The sequence below is a fragment of the Plectropomus leopardus genome, chromosome 10 (genome assembly GCF_026936395.1).
Source record: "Plectropomus leopardus strain MGB_pleo_1.0 chromosome 10, ASM2693639v1, whole genome shotgun sequence".
NCBI classification, from domain to species: Eukaryota; Metazoa; Chordata; class Actinopteri; order Perciformes; family Serranidae; genus Plectropomus; species Plectropomus leopardus.
The window spans coordinates 20,272,844-20,288,888 of NC_142185.1; the positions used below are offsets into that span (position 1 = coordinate 20,272,844).

Genomic DNA, 16,045 nt, shown 5'->3' on the forward strand with positions numbered 1-16,045 from the left:
CCATTTTTTTTGCTGGCAATTGAGTTGGTCCTGCTGCTGCAAATATTCGGTGTAGCAACGTGTATACAAGGTAATTTTATTTGTGATTTTTCTTAAATATGGTTTAAGAAAAAAAATGAATTAAAGTTGACCCTAAAATCCTTCTACATCTTTTTGGCATTGAAGGAGGAGGAGGAGGAGTTGAAAGTAATTCCCAAGAAATACACTTTTAACTCCTGTTTGAGTAAAGTTTGTTAAACTACAGTGCCCAGATGTTTTGGGAAGTTACACATCCTTCTTTTTTATAAAAAAAAAAAACAAACACCAACTATATATTTGTAACCTGTTTCAAAGAGCCACAAACAGGCTTTTGAAGTCTGAAAGTATTGAGAAACGGACTAACACATTGTTGGGTCTGATCTCTTTAAGGGCTTTGTTGACAATAAGAAAGATATAGAATAACACCAGCCTTACCCTTTAACTTAAATGTTACCAAAAGTCATTAAAAACTGAACTGACAACAGTGTCGGTCTCTGCCCTTACATGTCTTGTCCACTCTGTAAATCATTACTAAGTCTTACAGTGGGTGGTCTCCCAGTTCCACTTCTCACAAACTACACAGTCAAAGCTTATTTGAAGACTGTGCAGAAACAAATGTAATACTCTTGTCAGTGATACAAGTTTGGAACAATATAGAAAAATGACCTTAATCTTAACCCTTTCTGCCCAGTTTACTGCCTGCCATCACCGACACTCTAATCAGAGCTCCTTTCACACAGTGGGGAAAGTCAATAACAGCATACAATCAGTAAACAAATTCAGCTATTTTTAAAAGGGCCTCTGCATTCATTTCAATTGCTGTAATTTGAATTATTCTACCGTATAATACTTTAATTGTGTTAGACAAAGACCATGTCAGAGACACAGGAGAAGTTGAGGGAGACCTGGAAAGTCATTTAAAGCCACACTGGGAATAATTTACTGAGATAATCACATCTGTACACAGAAGGTAGTATTTCAAATTACCTTAAATTCCATTATTTCTATTATCCTTACCGCTATTATTGTTTTATAAGTAGTGACAATAGTATTTCTTGATTTATTATGATTTAACTCATTATTATAAATGTATGACGGGTGTGAAAAAAGACAAAAAGTAAAAACTGCATGCTCATATTATGTCAATAAATAACTTACTTACCTCCACTGTGCCCAAACTTAATCAAACATGGCATTGGGAATCATATTCCTGTATTATGTGTAGCTCCTTTTGTACTGTCTTGTTATGTTTCCAAACCTCAGAATATGCTACTGATTGTGTGAAGCCTAAACTAGACACAGATCCTTTCACTTCTGGGATTCTCATTCAGGGAGCCTCCCGGTAGGAATGTGAGGTTTGATCTGACTTCATTAACACTGACTGTATGTTGACGTTGGCACGCACCATACGAGATGTCCTACCAGGAAAGCTTTTGCACAACTAAGGCCTTTGCTTTCAAAAAGACGACGTTGGGGCTATTTAGTGAGACCAAATTTTGCCATTGCAATTGATTTAGCTAAAAATCTGAAATACTGTGCTCTGTGGATGATATGAAATCATACAAGGTAAAGCAGACCTCAGCCTGTGACTCACGTGTCATGTGGAAGATGCCATCACAGGCGCTGATATGGGACAGGAAGGCGTTTCCCAGGCCTTGGCCAGCATGAGCACCTTTCACCAGGCCAGCAATGTCAACGACATTAAGGAATGCTGGGATTTTGCTGCAGCCCAGGGAGTAAAAGGGAAAAAGTCAGGCATTTGAGACTTTAAACATTATAACAGAGCAGAACACAGAAACCATTGTGCTGCAATCCAATACAACAGCCCTGAAAAAGCTCTGTGTTTGTGAAATGTGAAATTTTAATTGTGCTAGATTAAACTACAGTTTTTTTCAGATTGCAATTTATGATGTTGTTGTACTGGACAGCATCAGCTGGTGGGGTGCTTCAATATAATTTTGTTAAAGGGGTGAACAAAATATTAGACATTCTTTTAAATTATGTTTAGTCGACAAAAAAAACCCTAAAGTGGAAATCTTTAAAGATCAGGCTGGTCCTACTCTAAATTTTTAACATGGACAGCTGCAGCCACATGACACCCCTACAAACCTTGCCCACCAACGGTACAATGTGAACAGTGCAGTGAATCCTGCTACAATGTGATGTTGTAGTGAATAAATATGAGGCAAAACCTAGCAATAATCCACTTTTTTCATTTACTTTATGTGTTATACATGAAGACGGTATTAATTTGGTAAGAAAATAAATGTAACCATAGGTTGTAAAATAATGGATGTAGCTACTGTGATGTTACCCATTGCTTTGTGGACTTCTGTTTTGAAGCTTCCAGTTCAGCATTATAGCCATCATCATCATCTTTTTTTTTTGTTTGTTTTCAGCAGTGACTATATTTGGGTGAGAGGGTAACTTTGTGAAGAGGCGAGAGGTGGATGTGACTAAGAGGCCCAGGACACCCTGTTCTCCTGCACTTTTTGTGTATCGATTTATTGTTGATTTTGGTCTTTTCCAAGCAGAAACCTCAGAGGCTGAAAAAAAAATCTGATGCAAAAGTGCCAAAATACTGCAGCTTATTGAATGACCACTTGAGGCTGAGTTCAAAACACAGTAAATCCCCATTAACCTCCGTATTAAAATGCCCAACTTTACAGCAGAGATAAACATGTTAACAACCCGTACAAAAAACAGTTTTGATAGCTAATTTTAACCTTTAAGACAACTGTGAGGGGAGTGTTTTTTTTATAGAACTGACCTATTTACATTTTATTAAGGCTTTAAATTACGTCTGCCGATATTGCCCTCGGCCTCAAGTTGCTCCTCCGCAGTGCCAGCCTCTGGCTTAAATATGATCTCCTATGGCTCCAAAAAATCAAGATGGCGACAGCTGAAATGCCAAACTCGAGGCTCCAAAATGGCAGTCCACAAACCAACGGGTGATGTCACATTAGCCAATTGTTTTATACAGTAAATGGTCTTTTCTTGGGGAAAAAAATATAATAAAATGATTATAATAAGAATGATCACCAGAATTATTCTGAGAAAGGTAGATAGGTGGGTATGCAGAGTTGTTTATATTTTTTTTATGTTTTATTTTTATGTCTATTCTTGTGACCAAAGTTCATGCACTGAAATGCTTTGTGCTAATCACACCATTCTTGTCAGTCAAAAAGGGATCTCTCGCCAGTACATTGTCAGTATAGCCCAGCAAATCTGAATTCAGCCTGCTTTAACAGCCTCTGTAAATGTGTATGATAACCAGGTGTTTGAGGTTCAGACGCTTCAGCTTTTCCTTTAACAGAAAACATCAGAGTAGAGCTGCAATCATACATCATACAGAACTGGCAGCTACATGTCAACAACATTGTTATATGTTTTCTCATACCTATTGCAAGAAGACCGTCAGCGAGTACAGATCTGAAGTGTGAATAATAGTAGAACGATGAGACCCCATACCTGGGAGGTTTGTGGAATTGGCAGAGGAAATCATAGCGTTCATCTGGAATGGGCACTCTGCTTTCATTTGGGTCAATGGTGCAGAAGGGGAAATTTTCAGCTGCAGCCTGACTCTTTGTCAACACGTTGAAAAAGGTTGACTTCCTGAAAATAAAAACAGCAGTGAGGTCAATCCATCTAAAAGTGCTGGTGTGCAGAACCTGATGGTTCGATAGGATGATCCTGATACACTTCAGTAAATTATGCAAGATTAGATTCATTTATTTCCTGCACAAGAGGGAAAAGGTTATTCTAATGGATTGAATATTTGAGCGCTTGAACCAAAAATACTCCATGAAATACTTTGCCCAATTACAAGGTCAGATAATCCCATAATAGATCAATTGTACAAGGAATCAGGGGCAAATTACATTTCTGATAGATCTCAGCTGTTGAACAGGATCAGCCAAACGCTGCCCCATGTTGTGATCACAGAGATTTATTTTCTATGGCACAAGCAGCTCAAGTGTACTTCAGAATCTACAGACAATGGCAAGTGTTTAAGAGTAATAATGACATGGCAGTTAACTATAATCCAGGACTTTCCATTTTTTCCCTCCTCACTCGGTGCTTCACATTGAAATGATTGTTTGCTACGTCCTATAGGCATGAAATTGCTCAAGATTGCTAAAGTGCATGCAATAATTTCTTACATAAAGCTAAATTGTTTCTCTAACATACTTGAAGGCTATTCTTGGGTCACCTTGGGGGAAAAAAGAAAGACAGTCCACAGGGAGACTGCAAATATAATCAGGTGTTAAAATGTTCCTAATGATAGAAATAATTACATAGCAAATTACTAAAATGCAAATAAGAGTTTAGCATGGGGACAGTCTCAGACAGTCTGAGATAGTCTCACAACAATGCATTTACTCTGCAGTTGTAAATGTTAGTCACAAGGTTAAGCTGGGGGAAGAGAACTATGAGGAAGAGAGGAACTGTACAGTCAATGCACATACAGTTTAAATTCATGATTTTGCAAGTCACTACCTGATAACATATACACATATTTTCCTACATCGATTCATTTCTTCATAGAGGTCAGAGTGCAGGAGTAGCTACAAACAACAAAACATGTTAGCTGCACATTTGTCATTTACCTCTGTTTCTGTGGTTCTAATAAATTACATGACCCGTGTTACGGTTGATGTTTGCATTAACTAGAGATCAGCTAAGAAGATTCTAGATTCTTTGTTTTACTGGTTGAATGGCTCGTTAATCCCAGTCCACTTGGTTATCCTCATGCAAGATGCTCTATTTAGTTTTATAATGACACCGTTCAGGGGCGTTGTAGTAGGGGCAAAAAGGACTGTTTAGCCAGGGCCCCAATGAGAGGGAGGCCCGCAAAAAGCCTAGAATGAAAATGTTGGTTATGTTTGCAATTTCTTTATTTTTAAGTAATAACTATCATAACTGAATTAGAACTGGCTGAATAAATCTGTATAAAGACAGGGAAAAAAAACTCTAAAGCCGAGTGAGTGACTTATAATGCAGCAGGAGCACCTACGTACACTGTCATGGAAATTGGGTTTCCAAAAAAAGTGAAAAAAAAAGAAAGGAAAGGGAAAAAGGTAGACTGATTTTGTGAAAGAAAAAGGTGCTTGAGAAACACATGGATCAATAGAAGAAGGGCCAGGGGCCCAAAGAGACTGCATAGAGAGACTGGTGCTACGGCCCTGACAAGGTTAGATAGTTTCACTATATATATATATATATATATATATATATATATATATATATATATATATATATATATATATATATATATATATATATATATATATATATATATATATATATATATATATATATATATATATATATATATATATATATCCCTCAAGTTTACACAACACAGTCTGAGCTGATGCAAAATGCAAAAGACAGGTACACATTAAAATAAATTAATGTCTGGGTTACCTAGAGGAGATTTTTAAGAATCAACATGAGTTTGTTAGGCCATATACTGCGCAGACTTTTACGTGTGTCCCAATAAGGGGTTAAATGAGCGCAACTTTTTCGTGTCTTTGAGCAGAAAGAGAACATGTGCTGTACTCAGTGTAGAAATAGCTGCGAGATTGGCTGAATCACACTCTCAAGTTTCCCATGTGTGTGTGAAGAGTGGTCAGTTACGCCCAACTAACAGCAGGCTGGCATCTGAGCATGGTTCATTCATGATGAAACCATGGGAGGGTTGACAAGTTGTACTTTGACACAAATGTGGTGTGGCAGGCCACAACCTCAATGAGTTCTACTTGTTATACTAGGAAGAAATTGTGGTTTTGCTGGGGTAAGAAATGAAAACACTGGACTCTGGGGAGTTGGCTCTTTGAGCAATAAGCTCAAAAAATCTAGCAAAACAGCTAGGACACTAAATGTGAGAAAGCACAAACATCTGTGTTTATTCTTTGTTATCCAGTATCTGAATATATAATGAAATTAGTCCTGGATACTGGAACTGGACAAAATCTCGACATCGTTGGACTTTCTGTCCCTTCAAAACCTGCAGCTTTATGCTCTTGAAAAACTTTCCGGGCTACTTGAAAACAACAGTTCTGCTGAAAATGTCTCAAAAATGTTTTAAGGAGCTGCAAAATTCTGAGAAGCTGTCAGCTGAGCAGAAGATAACCTATCACTGTAGCCCTTTCCTGTAGCTCAGAGGAAAGTCATGTTGGGTCTGCCCTGTGATTACGCTCTGTCACTGATGCTGCTGAAGGTCTTGGTGGATGCTGACAAGGTGGATTTGTCAGACCAGGTCTGACATGCAGACAGTGTGTCAGCCTCCTAACACAAACTGTGGCAATGTAGCACAGATTCTTGTCAAGTTGTCTACCTTACAGATGAAAATTACACAGACTGAGGAACTCTTTGACTCACGGGTTCATTTTGTCAGAGAATTGAATTATTCCACAACTACCTCACATTTTTTTATTTTTCATATCAACTAATTGTGTTGTATTACATTGATGTATTGATCAACAATGATTAAACAAAAACACGGGAGATAGACTTTTCCAAACTAGTTTATTTTTAAGGCACCGTCTCTTTACTGTTAGGTGCTCAATGTGAACACACCCTAACCACTAACATATATGCACCCTCAGTTATACAAGTAACACTTACTTTGTCAGTTTGCATGGTTTTAATGAGTAACCCAGATTGCTGTTCAAGTAAATGAGGAATTCTAAGTTTCTGGAAATGTCACATTAGTAAGCCCAATTTAAAAAAATTACTTGTTAAACTGTTATTCTGAGTCATCTGTCTAAGTCAAGAGTACATGTAAACGCGAGTATAAATGTACTACATTAAATCAACATTTGTTAGTACAACATTAAATATCTTTGGCACTTTACTTGCTTTTTTTAAGTACGTTTAACTAATTAGAATTTACAGTGTACTGTTAGGTGTTAGGCATTGTATACTTTATTTACATATATCGTTTCACACATCCTAACCACTAACACTATACATGTACCGTTTTTCCCACCCCTTATATAATTGCATAATTTGATAGACAAAAAAGAAACAAGATCCGGGACTCGGTTTTATATCCTGTAACGTATTATCATTGGTTATCAGCTAGCAATCCTTTACTTCACTGTGCTGTAGAGTTTAAGGTTAGCTGCAAAACATTATATCATAATTAAAGACATAAAGACACTGCCTTTCACATTAGAAATATTATTCTAGTTATAAAAAAAAATAAAAAGAGTGAGATAAGATCAATGAAAAAGAAAACATAACAACAGTGTTTTTAATGATGATTTCTATGGTGGACTTTTATTCGGTGCTGTTCAGTTCTAAAACTAGATGTGTTTTTTTCCTGGAAATTACAATTGGATTAATCTTAAAATGTAGAGAAGCTTGTATACCTGTGAGACTGGGAGCTGATTCGAGCAGCTACGGGCAAATAGCCATGATGAATTTTTAGACACAGCACTATTTCATGCAAGTGTAATAGAGACACTGTGCAAATCAGACAGTTGAGAGTTATGCATGTATTTTTATGTGGCAGCCTTTATGACTGAGATAAATTCCCTACAGGGACAAATAAAATTTTCTTGAATCTTGAGACTTAAACAAGTGAAAAATCTAAAAGTAAAAAATATGTTCCGTGAATCGCATTGTAATGTGCTGTCTCTGCTGATAGTCGAATGATTTGTTAATCTAAAGCAGAGACTGTGAAGAGGCTCAGTGGTGCTGTGTTTACTGTGTTCACACTGCGGTTTACCCTCTGATTCCACAGATTTTCTCCCACACTTCAAAAACATGCAGGTTAGGTTAACTGCAAACTATAAATTACCAGACACATGAATGTGATGGTGATTGTGCTTGACTGTCTACAGTAGGTGTTTTCGCTGTGATTGACTTTAGAGCAATGATGCACCCTGACCTTTGACTGGTGCATGAGTGAAAAGTGGCTATTTAAAACCAATGGACAGCAAGGTTTGTTCATGCTTTTCCTCTCTGCATTTGTGATGGTATGGGATCTTTCTTGCTAGCTGTCATACAATTTTATTCAAAAGTAGATGGACACATTCTCATCAATGAGATGTCACATAGAATTTAACTATTTCCTCTAACTGAAAACACGCTACTGAAATAATAAAACTCACATTTGTAAATTCAGTGCAGGATACACAGCCAAAGCATTTTAACTATTTTATAAAAACTATGAATTTTGACGCACTACAACTCTTTGAAGTCATAGGTTTACCCTTTATTATAATATTTCTCTGCTATCACCCTACAAAAGGTCATGTTTGAAGCATTTTGTAAAAGTTTGAGCACATTATTTAGTCAGAGTGAAAGTTAAGACGCAGGGAAGGAAAGACGAAGCTCTTGCAGGATTTGATTCTTGCCATGCAGGGAACAGACACTTAGGAACACTCCTATAGTCATTAAAACACTGATAATTTTTTTCCCCACAGACAGCTGTCTAAGTGGGAGCCTTTTTTGGACTCTCGTGTACATCTAAAATAATGTACGTCACACTTAATGTAATTTTGCTTGTTCCAGTATAACGTGTGGTGTAAATAAGGTGTCAATGCTTCTTTTAGGGAAACATGAACGACTTATAGTCCGGAGTTTCTGAAAAATTAATTCACAATGTTTCTTTAAATCTAATTTCTACTCTGTAGTCATGTTTTCTACTGTACTCTGCTTACACCCTGCCTTGAGTGCATTTTATTTATGGTATCATGGGAGGCAGAGTTCAGCTGCACATGCTGGTGCTTCTAGTGTGAATGGTTCGAATGCGACACTGTCTATGTAGATAAAAACTCTTTACTTACCCAACATTGGGCAGGCCAACAACTCCTATTTTCAGTGAAGTGCCAAATCTTCCAATCAGTGGTGGTGGCTTTGGTGCATCATCTCCCTTCCCCTAATAAAGACAGTGTGGAAATGTCTGTAGTCAGAATGGGTTAAATACCATTACATAATCTACAAAGCATGCTCATTTTTCCAATGAAGCCATTCCTTGTAACTTGCACCTTCTTTGGAGCCATTTCCCACAGTTAATTTCCTCGCAGACTTCCACAACAGCTCAGAGAAAACATTCATTGAAAGAAAATGTGCTAAGCTAAGTCCTCAAAATGTAACCAGTCGACTGCACTTCAACTGGCTTGTTCCCCCGCGCTCAAAATAGAACATGCAGCCTCTGGAAATGAAAGTTGACACTGTAAGTTGGCAGGCTGACCTGCGCTTCCAAATTTAGCTGTCAATACTATCGATGGAGGTTGATGAGCTGCTGTGAGATCAATCTTACACAGAACTGTTGGTTGAAATGTGTGTATTGAAAGCGTAGTTAATCTTTATCAGAGGCTTGTCTGTGTTGTCAACAGCTGCCTGCTTTTTATTAACATTTGAATCATCTGTCTTGACAGTCGCCTAACTAAAGACATCCACGAGTTGCGTCTCTGCACTGACAGGTCTGAGCAATTTTACCACTTTCCCTTCTTTTATCACTTATCGACTTCCTACAGCAATAAATCCTTTACCTGCCACTAAAATAAACAATGACCTGCAACCTTAAAGTGCAAGAGCAAACTCTGGGGAAAATGCTAGAGGAGCTAGACATTGTCATTTAAAGCCACAAAGAAAAATATACTGTTTTTATTATCATCTTTGCATTATACAATAGCGCAGAAAAAAAATGTCAAATGTCAAAACAATCCCCAAATGTCTGTGAGAAAAGGAAGATATTCTAAGTAAAAGCATCTTGACAAAATCTTCACACTGGTGCCCACTTTTTCTGTTCAATGAGCTTCCTCTCATGATACAAGTATAGTTGTCAGACAGAACTGTGCAGCTTCAGCGCCACAGAAATAAAGTAAAGCATCCTTGCACTCATAGTTTCCTTCCAACCCCCCTTTGAGAGAAACAGGTGTAGCCACATGAGCGCGCGAAATTACAACAATTAGTTAAATGTCCTCAAATAAACTTCCCCCAGCAGAAATACAAATTAAAGCACACAGGGGCACAACCAAAAACCATCACCCAATCCAGCAGCCTGTCTGGTTTAACATGCAGAAAATGAGGCTCTAATAATCTGGATTTGAGGCAAGTGAGGGCTGGCTTTGTAGAAAGAATTCAAATGAATAGGTCTGAATTAATCATTTATCTTTTGTTGATGGATGCACCCCCACTTAGACTCATCACAATAGATGCAGAGCGTTTTGTTCGACCAAATAAATCATTCCCATTGTTTAAGGTACATTGATCAATCTAATGGCTTGTAATAGGCTCCTAATTGCCACAGAGATGTGCTCACGAATGGAGTCCAGAATTGCAGATTCAACTCAAAATTCTCACTTGAATGACAAGGCCAGGTCATGTTCTCCCCTTTTGTCCCAAGTAAACAGCGTCTGAAAAATCACTATTACTTCATTATTCTAGGTTAATGTGACAAACACATTTTTTTCCATATAACTTTAAAATACAGCAGATAAATAAAAAATATTGGTGCATAAAGACTGTACAGATTCCTTTGTTATATGAGCGTCACATTGCTCCTTATTAAGATATAATAGTACACAAAGCATGTGAACAAGAATATTAATTTGAACAAACGGACAGAACACTGAAATATTATCAATATTACTAATGGGGAAGAAATATTTTTTTATTTTAAAAAATATATTATTAATTAAATTTAAGGGTAAAACTATTGTCCGATTTGTTATATTAAAGTATAATGAAAAGAAAAGCCCTCACATTGTGCGTTCATTTCCATTTAACGCTCGAATTAATATGACATATTTAGCAGCAATCAACTTTATTTATGTAGAATAGACATTTAATACTGTTAACAGCACTCTGTCAAATTGCCATGATTGCAAAAAAAATGATTCCATTTTCTCGGCAGCGCTCAGTATTTGATGAGACTGATTTTATTCACCCCTTCAAAGGTGGTGGTTTTAAAGCAAAAAAAAAAAAAGTATTTGAACAAATTGCGCCTGTGTTGACTGGCAGCATTCATACTCTATAATGGAGCATTATTTGCCCGTTTTGAATACTGTAATGCACATCTTTCGGTCAAGCCTTTCTCTGGAAAATTGCTTTAACTTTTAAAGGGATGATGGTTCACGTCAGAGCAGGTCAATTTTACATTATGCCATTATCCCTGGGCGTTTTAAACAAGCTATGGGATATGCGGGCTTATTGAATTGTGATATTAAAAGAAAAAAAATATATGTGAGATAGTCACGAGTTTAGGAAAAGTGTTGAAACATCCTCTTTAATTGTCCACAATTTAATAAATGAGTGATTAAAGTGGCGTTACATTTTTTTTTATTTCTCGGCTGCAACACAGACACCGTGCCTCCTAAAGCAGTTTATAGAGATGACTGGCGGCCTTACAGCAGGCATCCCCTGGAAACTTTTTTTCCGCTTATAAAATACTTGTCTTAAAAAACACACATCTACACGCGCTGATAAAGCAAGCTGTCATTTTTAATTAACCCCTCACCTGCACTCCCCCAACAAGTAAGCAGGGAGGGGGCGCGTGCCACACGCACGAGCACAGATGCGCGTATTTATTTATTTTTTGACTGGAGGTAAACAAACGGTATGTTACTTGATCTATCGCGAACCATTATCTGTTTTTCCGTCATGCATTCAAGTGGTTTTATTCAACCAGCTCATAAATGATCTAACCGCGGTTGGAGAAGTGAGGTCCGCGCTGTCAGGCCTGTTTCTGGACTTCTTCACTTAACTTAATCCATCTGTGACTTTTTCCAATATGAAAAGCAGCACTTTAAGTAAATAAGGTTTTTTTTTTTTTTATGACAGAGCATATAACACCACTTGTTCCCCCGAAGCGCTAACTATACCGTGCCAAACACAGCAGCAGCAGAGGCATGCGCTTGGCTCTGCACTCTTCTGATAAAGTCATCAGCAACAACAGCGTCCCTCACATTGTTCAGGATACTATGTGCTCAAATCGCAACAATTTCTCAATGACGTGTTGCGCATGATCTGAACATTGAAAAATCAGAATGGAAACCTGGAACTGCAACGTGTCCCCACAATTCACAGACGATTTAAAAAAGAGTGAAACGCTTACCTCCTGAAGAACTGACGTGTGAACTCAATTCTGCAATGAAAAGGAGACATTGAGCCTTCGTGTGAGAATACATAAAAATAACTGTATGCATTAAAAAAAATACCAAATCGTGTCTTGTATGACAGTCTGAGCAGAGGCTGCACAACAGATGATTGACGGCGGGGTTTTTGGTGTTTCTGTCTGCGGTCGGGTCTCTCATTGGCTGACTTCATCCCCGGCCATGAATGCGGCTATTAGATTGGCTGCGCGTCCTCGCCAGCTGTACTTCAAAGAACACGCTCTCTACAACTAGGTAGTGTTGGGAGCTGCAAGCCAAGAGAGAAACCGTGTGACCCGAGTCAAACACGGTGAGTCTGAATCAAATTTGGAGCCGAACAGCATTGAAATCGCGAACACTCTCATCACAGCACAGACCCTGGATATGGCAACGTCTATACTTGGGGTGAGTCCGACTTTGTGTTTATGCGCAAAGGTTATGCGTAAAGTTGTTTTCGGCTGTAAGTTAAAGTGTTTATTGCTTTCATAAACATGCTTGCTTTCAAGTTTGCATTTTTGACGTCTTACTGTAAGAATAGCAATTACTTTAGTGGTTAATTATTATTAAAAATAACTAGTTTAATGTCGTAAAGACATCTAGAAAAAAACTTTGTAGCGTTTTTAGTATTTCCCACTTGCTGTACATTCACAGTAGATATCAGACGCGGTAAATATTATTAGAAAGTTTGTTTAAAAAAAAACAAAAAACAAAGTGTATTATTATTGCGTGTACGTTGTTTTAATTTATGCCTTTCGCTTGTTAAAACACGTTCTCCAAATGCATTTACGACAGCTACTTTTGATAATTAAAGTTGCTATAATTTATTTGTTAAATCCCGAATCAATTGCCTGTTTCCCAAATATCCGATTTAAACGTAAATCTTTGAGCAATTTTTGTTGTTGTTCATTTTAAGTCCAACTTTGTGTGTGTATGTGTGTGCGTGTGTGTGTGTGTTTTCTCAGGAAGAGCCACGGTTTGGAACTACACCTCTAGCAATGCTGGCTGCAACTTGCAACAAAATTGGTAACACCAGTCCTCTTACAACTTTGCCTGACTCGAGCGCTTTCTCAAAAGGTGGATTTCACCCGTGGAAAAGATCCTCCTCCAGCTGCAACTTGGGATCCAGCCTGCCCGGTTTCACAGTAGCAACAAGCCGCGCGTCGACAGGACTAACACCGACCAGTGGCACAGGCAACAGCGCCTTTTGCTTAGCCTCCACCTCCCCGACCTCCTCTGCGTTTTCCACAGAGTACAGCGGTCTGTTTTCCAACTCTGCCAGCGTCACATCCCAAGAATCCGGACAGTCAGCTTTTATCTCCAAAGTCCACACATCGGCAGAGACTCTGTACCCGCGGGTGGGGATGGCGCACCCGTACGAGTCGTGGTACAAGTCCGGTTTCCACTCGACCATCTCTGGCGACGTTGCCAACGGTGCGTCCTCGTGGTGGGATGTCCACACCAACCCCGGCTCGTGGCTCGATGTCCAGAACCCCGCGAGCTCCCTCCAGACCTCACTGCACTCCGGGACGCCTCAAGCCATCCACTCCCAGCTAAGTGGCTACAACCCGGACTTCTCCTCGCTGACGCACTCGGCGTTCAGCTCCACTGGAATCAGCCCCACCGCGTCTCACCTACTGTCCACCAGCCAGCACCTGTTAACACAGGACGGCTTCAAAACAGTCATCCCCACGTACACAGACACTTCTGCCGCCAACGCCATGATCTCTGGGGGCAGTTCAGGAATAAGTAGCTCTTCTAGGTCGTCCCGGCGGTACTCCGGCAGAGCAACATGTGACTGTCCGAACTGCCAGGAGGCCGAGCGGCTGGGACCCGCCGGGGCCAGCCTGCGCAGGAAGGGACTCCACAGCTGCCACATTCCCGGCTGCGGTAAAGTGTACGGAAAGACATCTCACCTCAAGGCGCATTTGAGGTGGCACACCGGCGAGCGGCCTTTTGTCTGCAACTGGCTTTTCTGTGGCAAAAGGTTCACTCGGTCGGATGAGCTGCAGAGACACCTTCGCACCCACACCGGCGAGAAAAGGTTTGCTTGTCCGGTGTGTAACAAGCGCTTTATGCGGAGTGACCATTTGAGCAAGCACATCAAAACGCACACGGCCGGTGGAGGAGGCAAAAAGGGGAGCGACAGTGACACCGACACCAGTAACCTGGAGACCCCGAGGTCCGAGTCACCTGAACTTATTTTGGACGGGGTAAATCCCAGAATCACTGTTAAGGATCAGTCTCCCCACGACGAGCCCTAATAAGGCTTCACCCCCCCCAAAATCTAAATTCAAAAACTGCACAGCATTGAAAACGGGTCTTATTTGACGGACAATAAAAGGAGAGAATATTTCAAGAAGCGATTGCAAAGTCTAAAAAATATATTCTCCACAGGCGTAACGAGTATTTCATTCGTAAATCCATCTAAAGAAAACACGGTGATTTATACTGTAGGCCTTTGGGGATTTTTAGGGGCAACTTGAAAATGAAATGGATGTTTGCTATAAAGGGTGCGCGAAACCTGTTGAACTTTGGTTGGACAATGTGAGTTACATCTTGTATATTGACGACTAAACTATGTGTTATTTTCATGTAAATGTTAGGCTATGATTGTTTTATTCGTGTTGGTATCCTGGCAATCAGGGAGTTTACTTTCGACGCACTTTGTGGATATGTATGTACACAGCTTTTTCAACTTTGGTTAACCATTTTATTTCTTTGCTAAAAAATATCTATATATAAATGTTTACCTGTATAAAGTCACACGTATAAGACTTTCATTTTATCGTAATTAAAACATCTTTAAAAAAGGCTCTAATTGTGTCATGTAGATTTTATATTTTTTTGGTTTAATTATTTGCATTAGGTTTTAATTTTATTTAATGTAGAATTTTTTTTTGTAAGCGTGAGGCTATTTTTCTTAAAGTCACCTATAATACCGTGACTTTCACTATTTCCCCTATGGAATAAATCAATGTTTAATGCCCCGGAAAAAACATTTCATGCCCAAATGAAAATCTTGTTAAATGGTATTAATTATGACTTGGAGCACATCGCAGCCCCATGTGTCTTGTATTTGCGATTAGGGATTCGTGTCTTATCAAATATCTAATTAATCTCCGAGACATCTTTTGTTCAGTTTCACTTTATCGGGGGGTTTCCAAGGGGGTTTGACGACAAAGGTCCCTGAATATTTATTCTAATTGTCCAAATTAACTGCTTTCATTTGCATACCAATCGATGGCCCGAGAATAAGGATATGGCGTCTTTCTCTTTGCCAGGAGCCACATAGATGTTATGGGAACAGTTTTTTAAACTTAGAAAAAGAAGGGGCAAAGAGTCACATGCAAATGTTTGAATCTGAAATGCTCTTTGCTCAGCGCAGTCAAATGGTGCCTGCATGTTATTTGAATATCAGTGGCCCCGTATTGAAAGGGTTCAAGGATGCTCTCTGACTTCTTTGTGCTTACCCAGTGCAGCGTCCGACTCTCAAAGAAAAAGCCGGGGAATAATTACAGCGTGGGTCCAGGACTGGGAATACGTCAGGGAAAAGCATCTCATCCAGACACCCCTCTTTTTTTTTGAAGAGGATGTTAAATTGACCAGAAGGCAATAGAGGGAAATTATTTTCATTTCCTTTTGTGCAACAGCGGCTTCGAGAAAACGGCCAGATAGTGAAAACTACCAAATTGGATAGCCAATTTGAATTTCAGCAAAATAAAATAAAAAAAACCCAGAAGCAAGACTGGCGTAAAAAATGTTACAATTTAAGTAAACGCCATAACAATCTAAGCAAATCTGTTTTTTAATTAACATTCCAACACTGTTTATTTTTTAAATTGGGATCAAAATAATTTTTTTTCTACATTTTGAAGTCAAAGAAAATACGTAATGTTAAGTCTTAAAATTAA

General features: G+C 39.0%; 2 protein-coding genes across 2 annotated transcripts in view; one reads left to right on the top strand and one right to left on the bottom strand.

Annotated features, from left to right (window-relative positions):
* Nucleotides 1-9,461, bottom strand: part of ola1 (Obg-like ATPase 1) — a 52,253-nt gene extending 42,792 nt beyond the window's left edge. The window contains exons 1-4 of the mRNA XM_042494298.2: nucleotides 9,024-9,461; nucleotides 8,823-8,914; nucleotides 3,490-3,633; nucleotides 1,613-1,740 (exon numbers count right to left, since the gene is read on the bottom strand). Of these exons, the coding sequence (XP_042350232.1) occupies nucleotides 1,613-1,740; nucleotides 3,490-3,633; nucleotides 8,823-8,914; nucleotides 9,024-9,038 (379 nt within the window). The 5' untranslated portion in view covers nucleotides 9,039-9,461. The remainder of the gene's footprint in view (nucleotides 1-1,612; nucleotides 1,741-3,489; nucleotides 3,634-8,822; nucleotides 8,915-9,023) is intronic.
* Nucleotides 9,462-12,098: 2,637 nt separating this feature from the next.
* sp9 (sp9 transcription factor) lies at nucleotides 12,099-14,897 on the top strand. Its single transcript, XM_042494296.2, has 2 exons — nucleotides 12,099-12,539; nucleotides 13,097-14,897. Exons 1-2 carry the CDS (start codon nucleotides 12,519-12,521, stop codon nucleotides 14,393-14,395), a joined length of 1,320 nt encoding a protein of 439 aa, XP_042350230.1. The 5' UTR covers nucleotides 12,099-12,518; the 3' UTR covers nucleotides 14,396-14,897.
* Nucleotides 14,898-16,045: the final 1,148 nt, after the last annotated feature.

Bases quoted from the DNA above. Each gene is read 5' to 3' on its own strand.
- sp9 (XM_042494296.2), top strand. From the start codon at position 12,519: ATGGCAACGTCTATACTTGGG. The intron at 12,540-13,096 runs GTGAGTCCGACT...GTGTTTTCTCAG, and splicing joins TGGCAACGTCTATACTTGGG to GAAGAGCCACGGTTTGGAAC.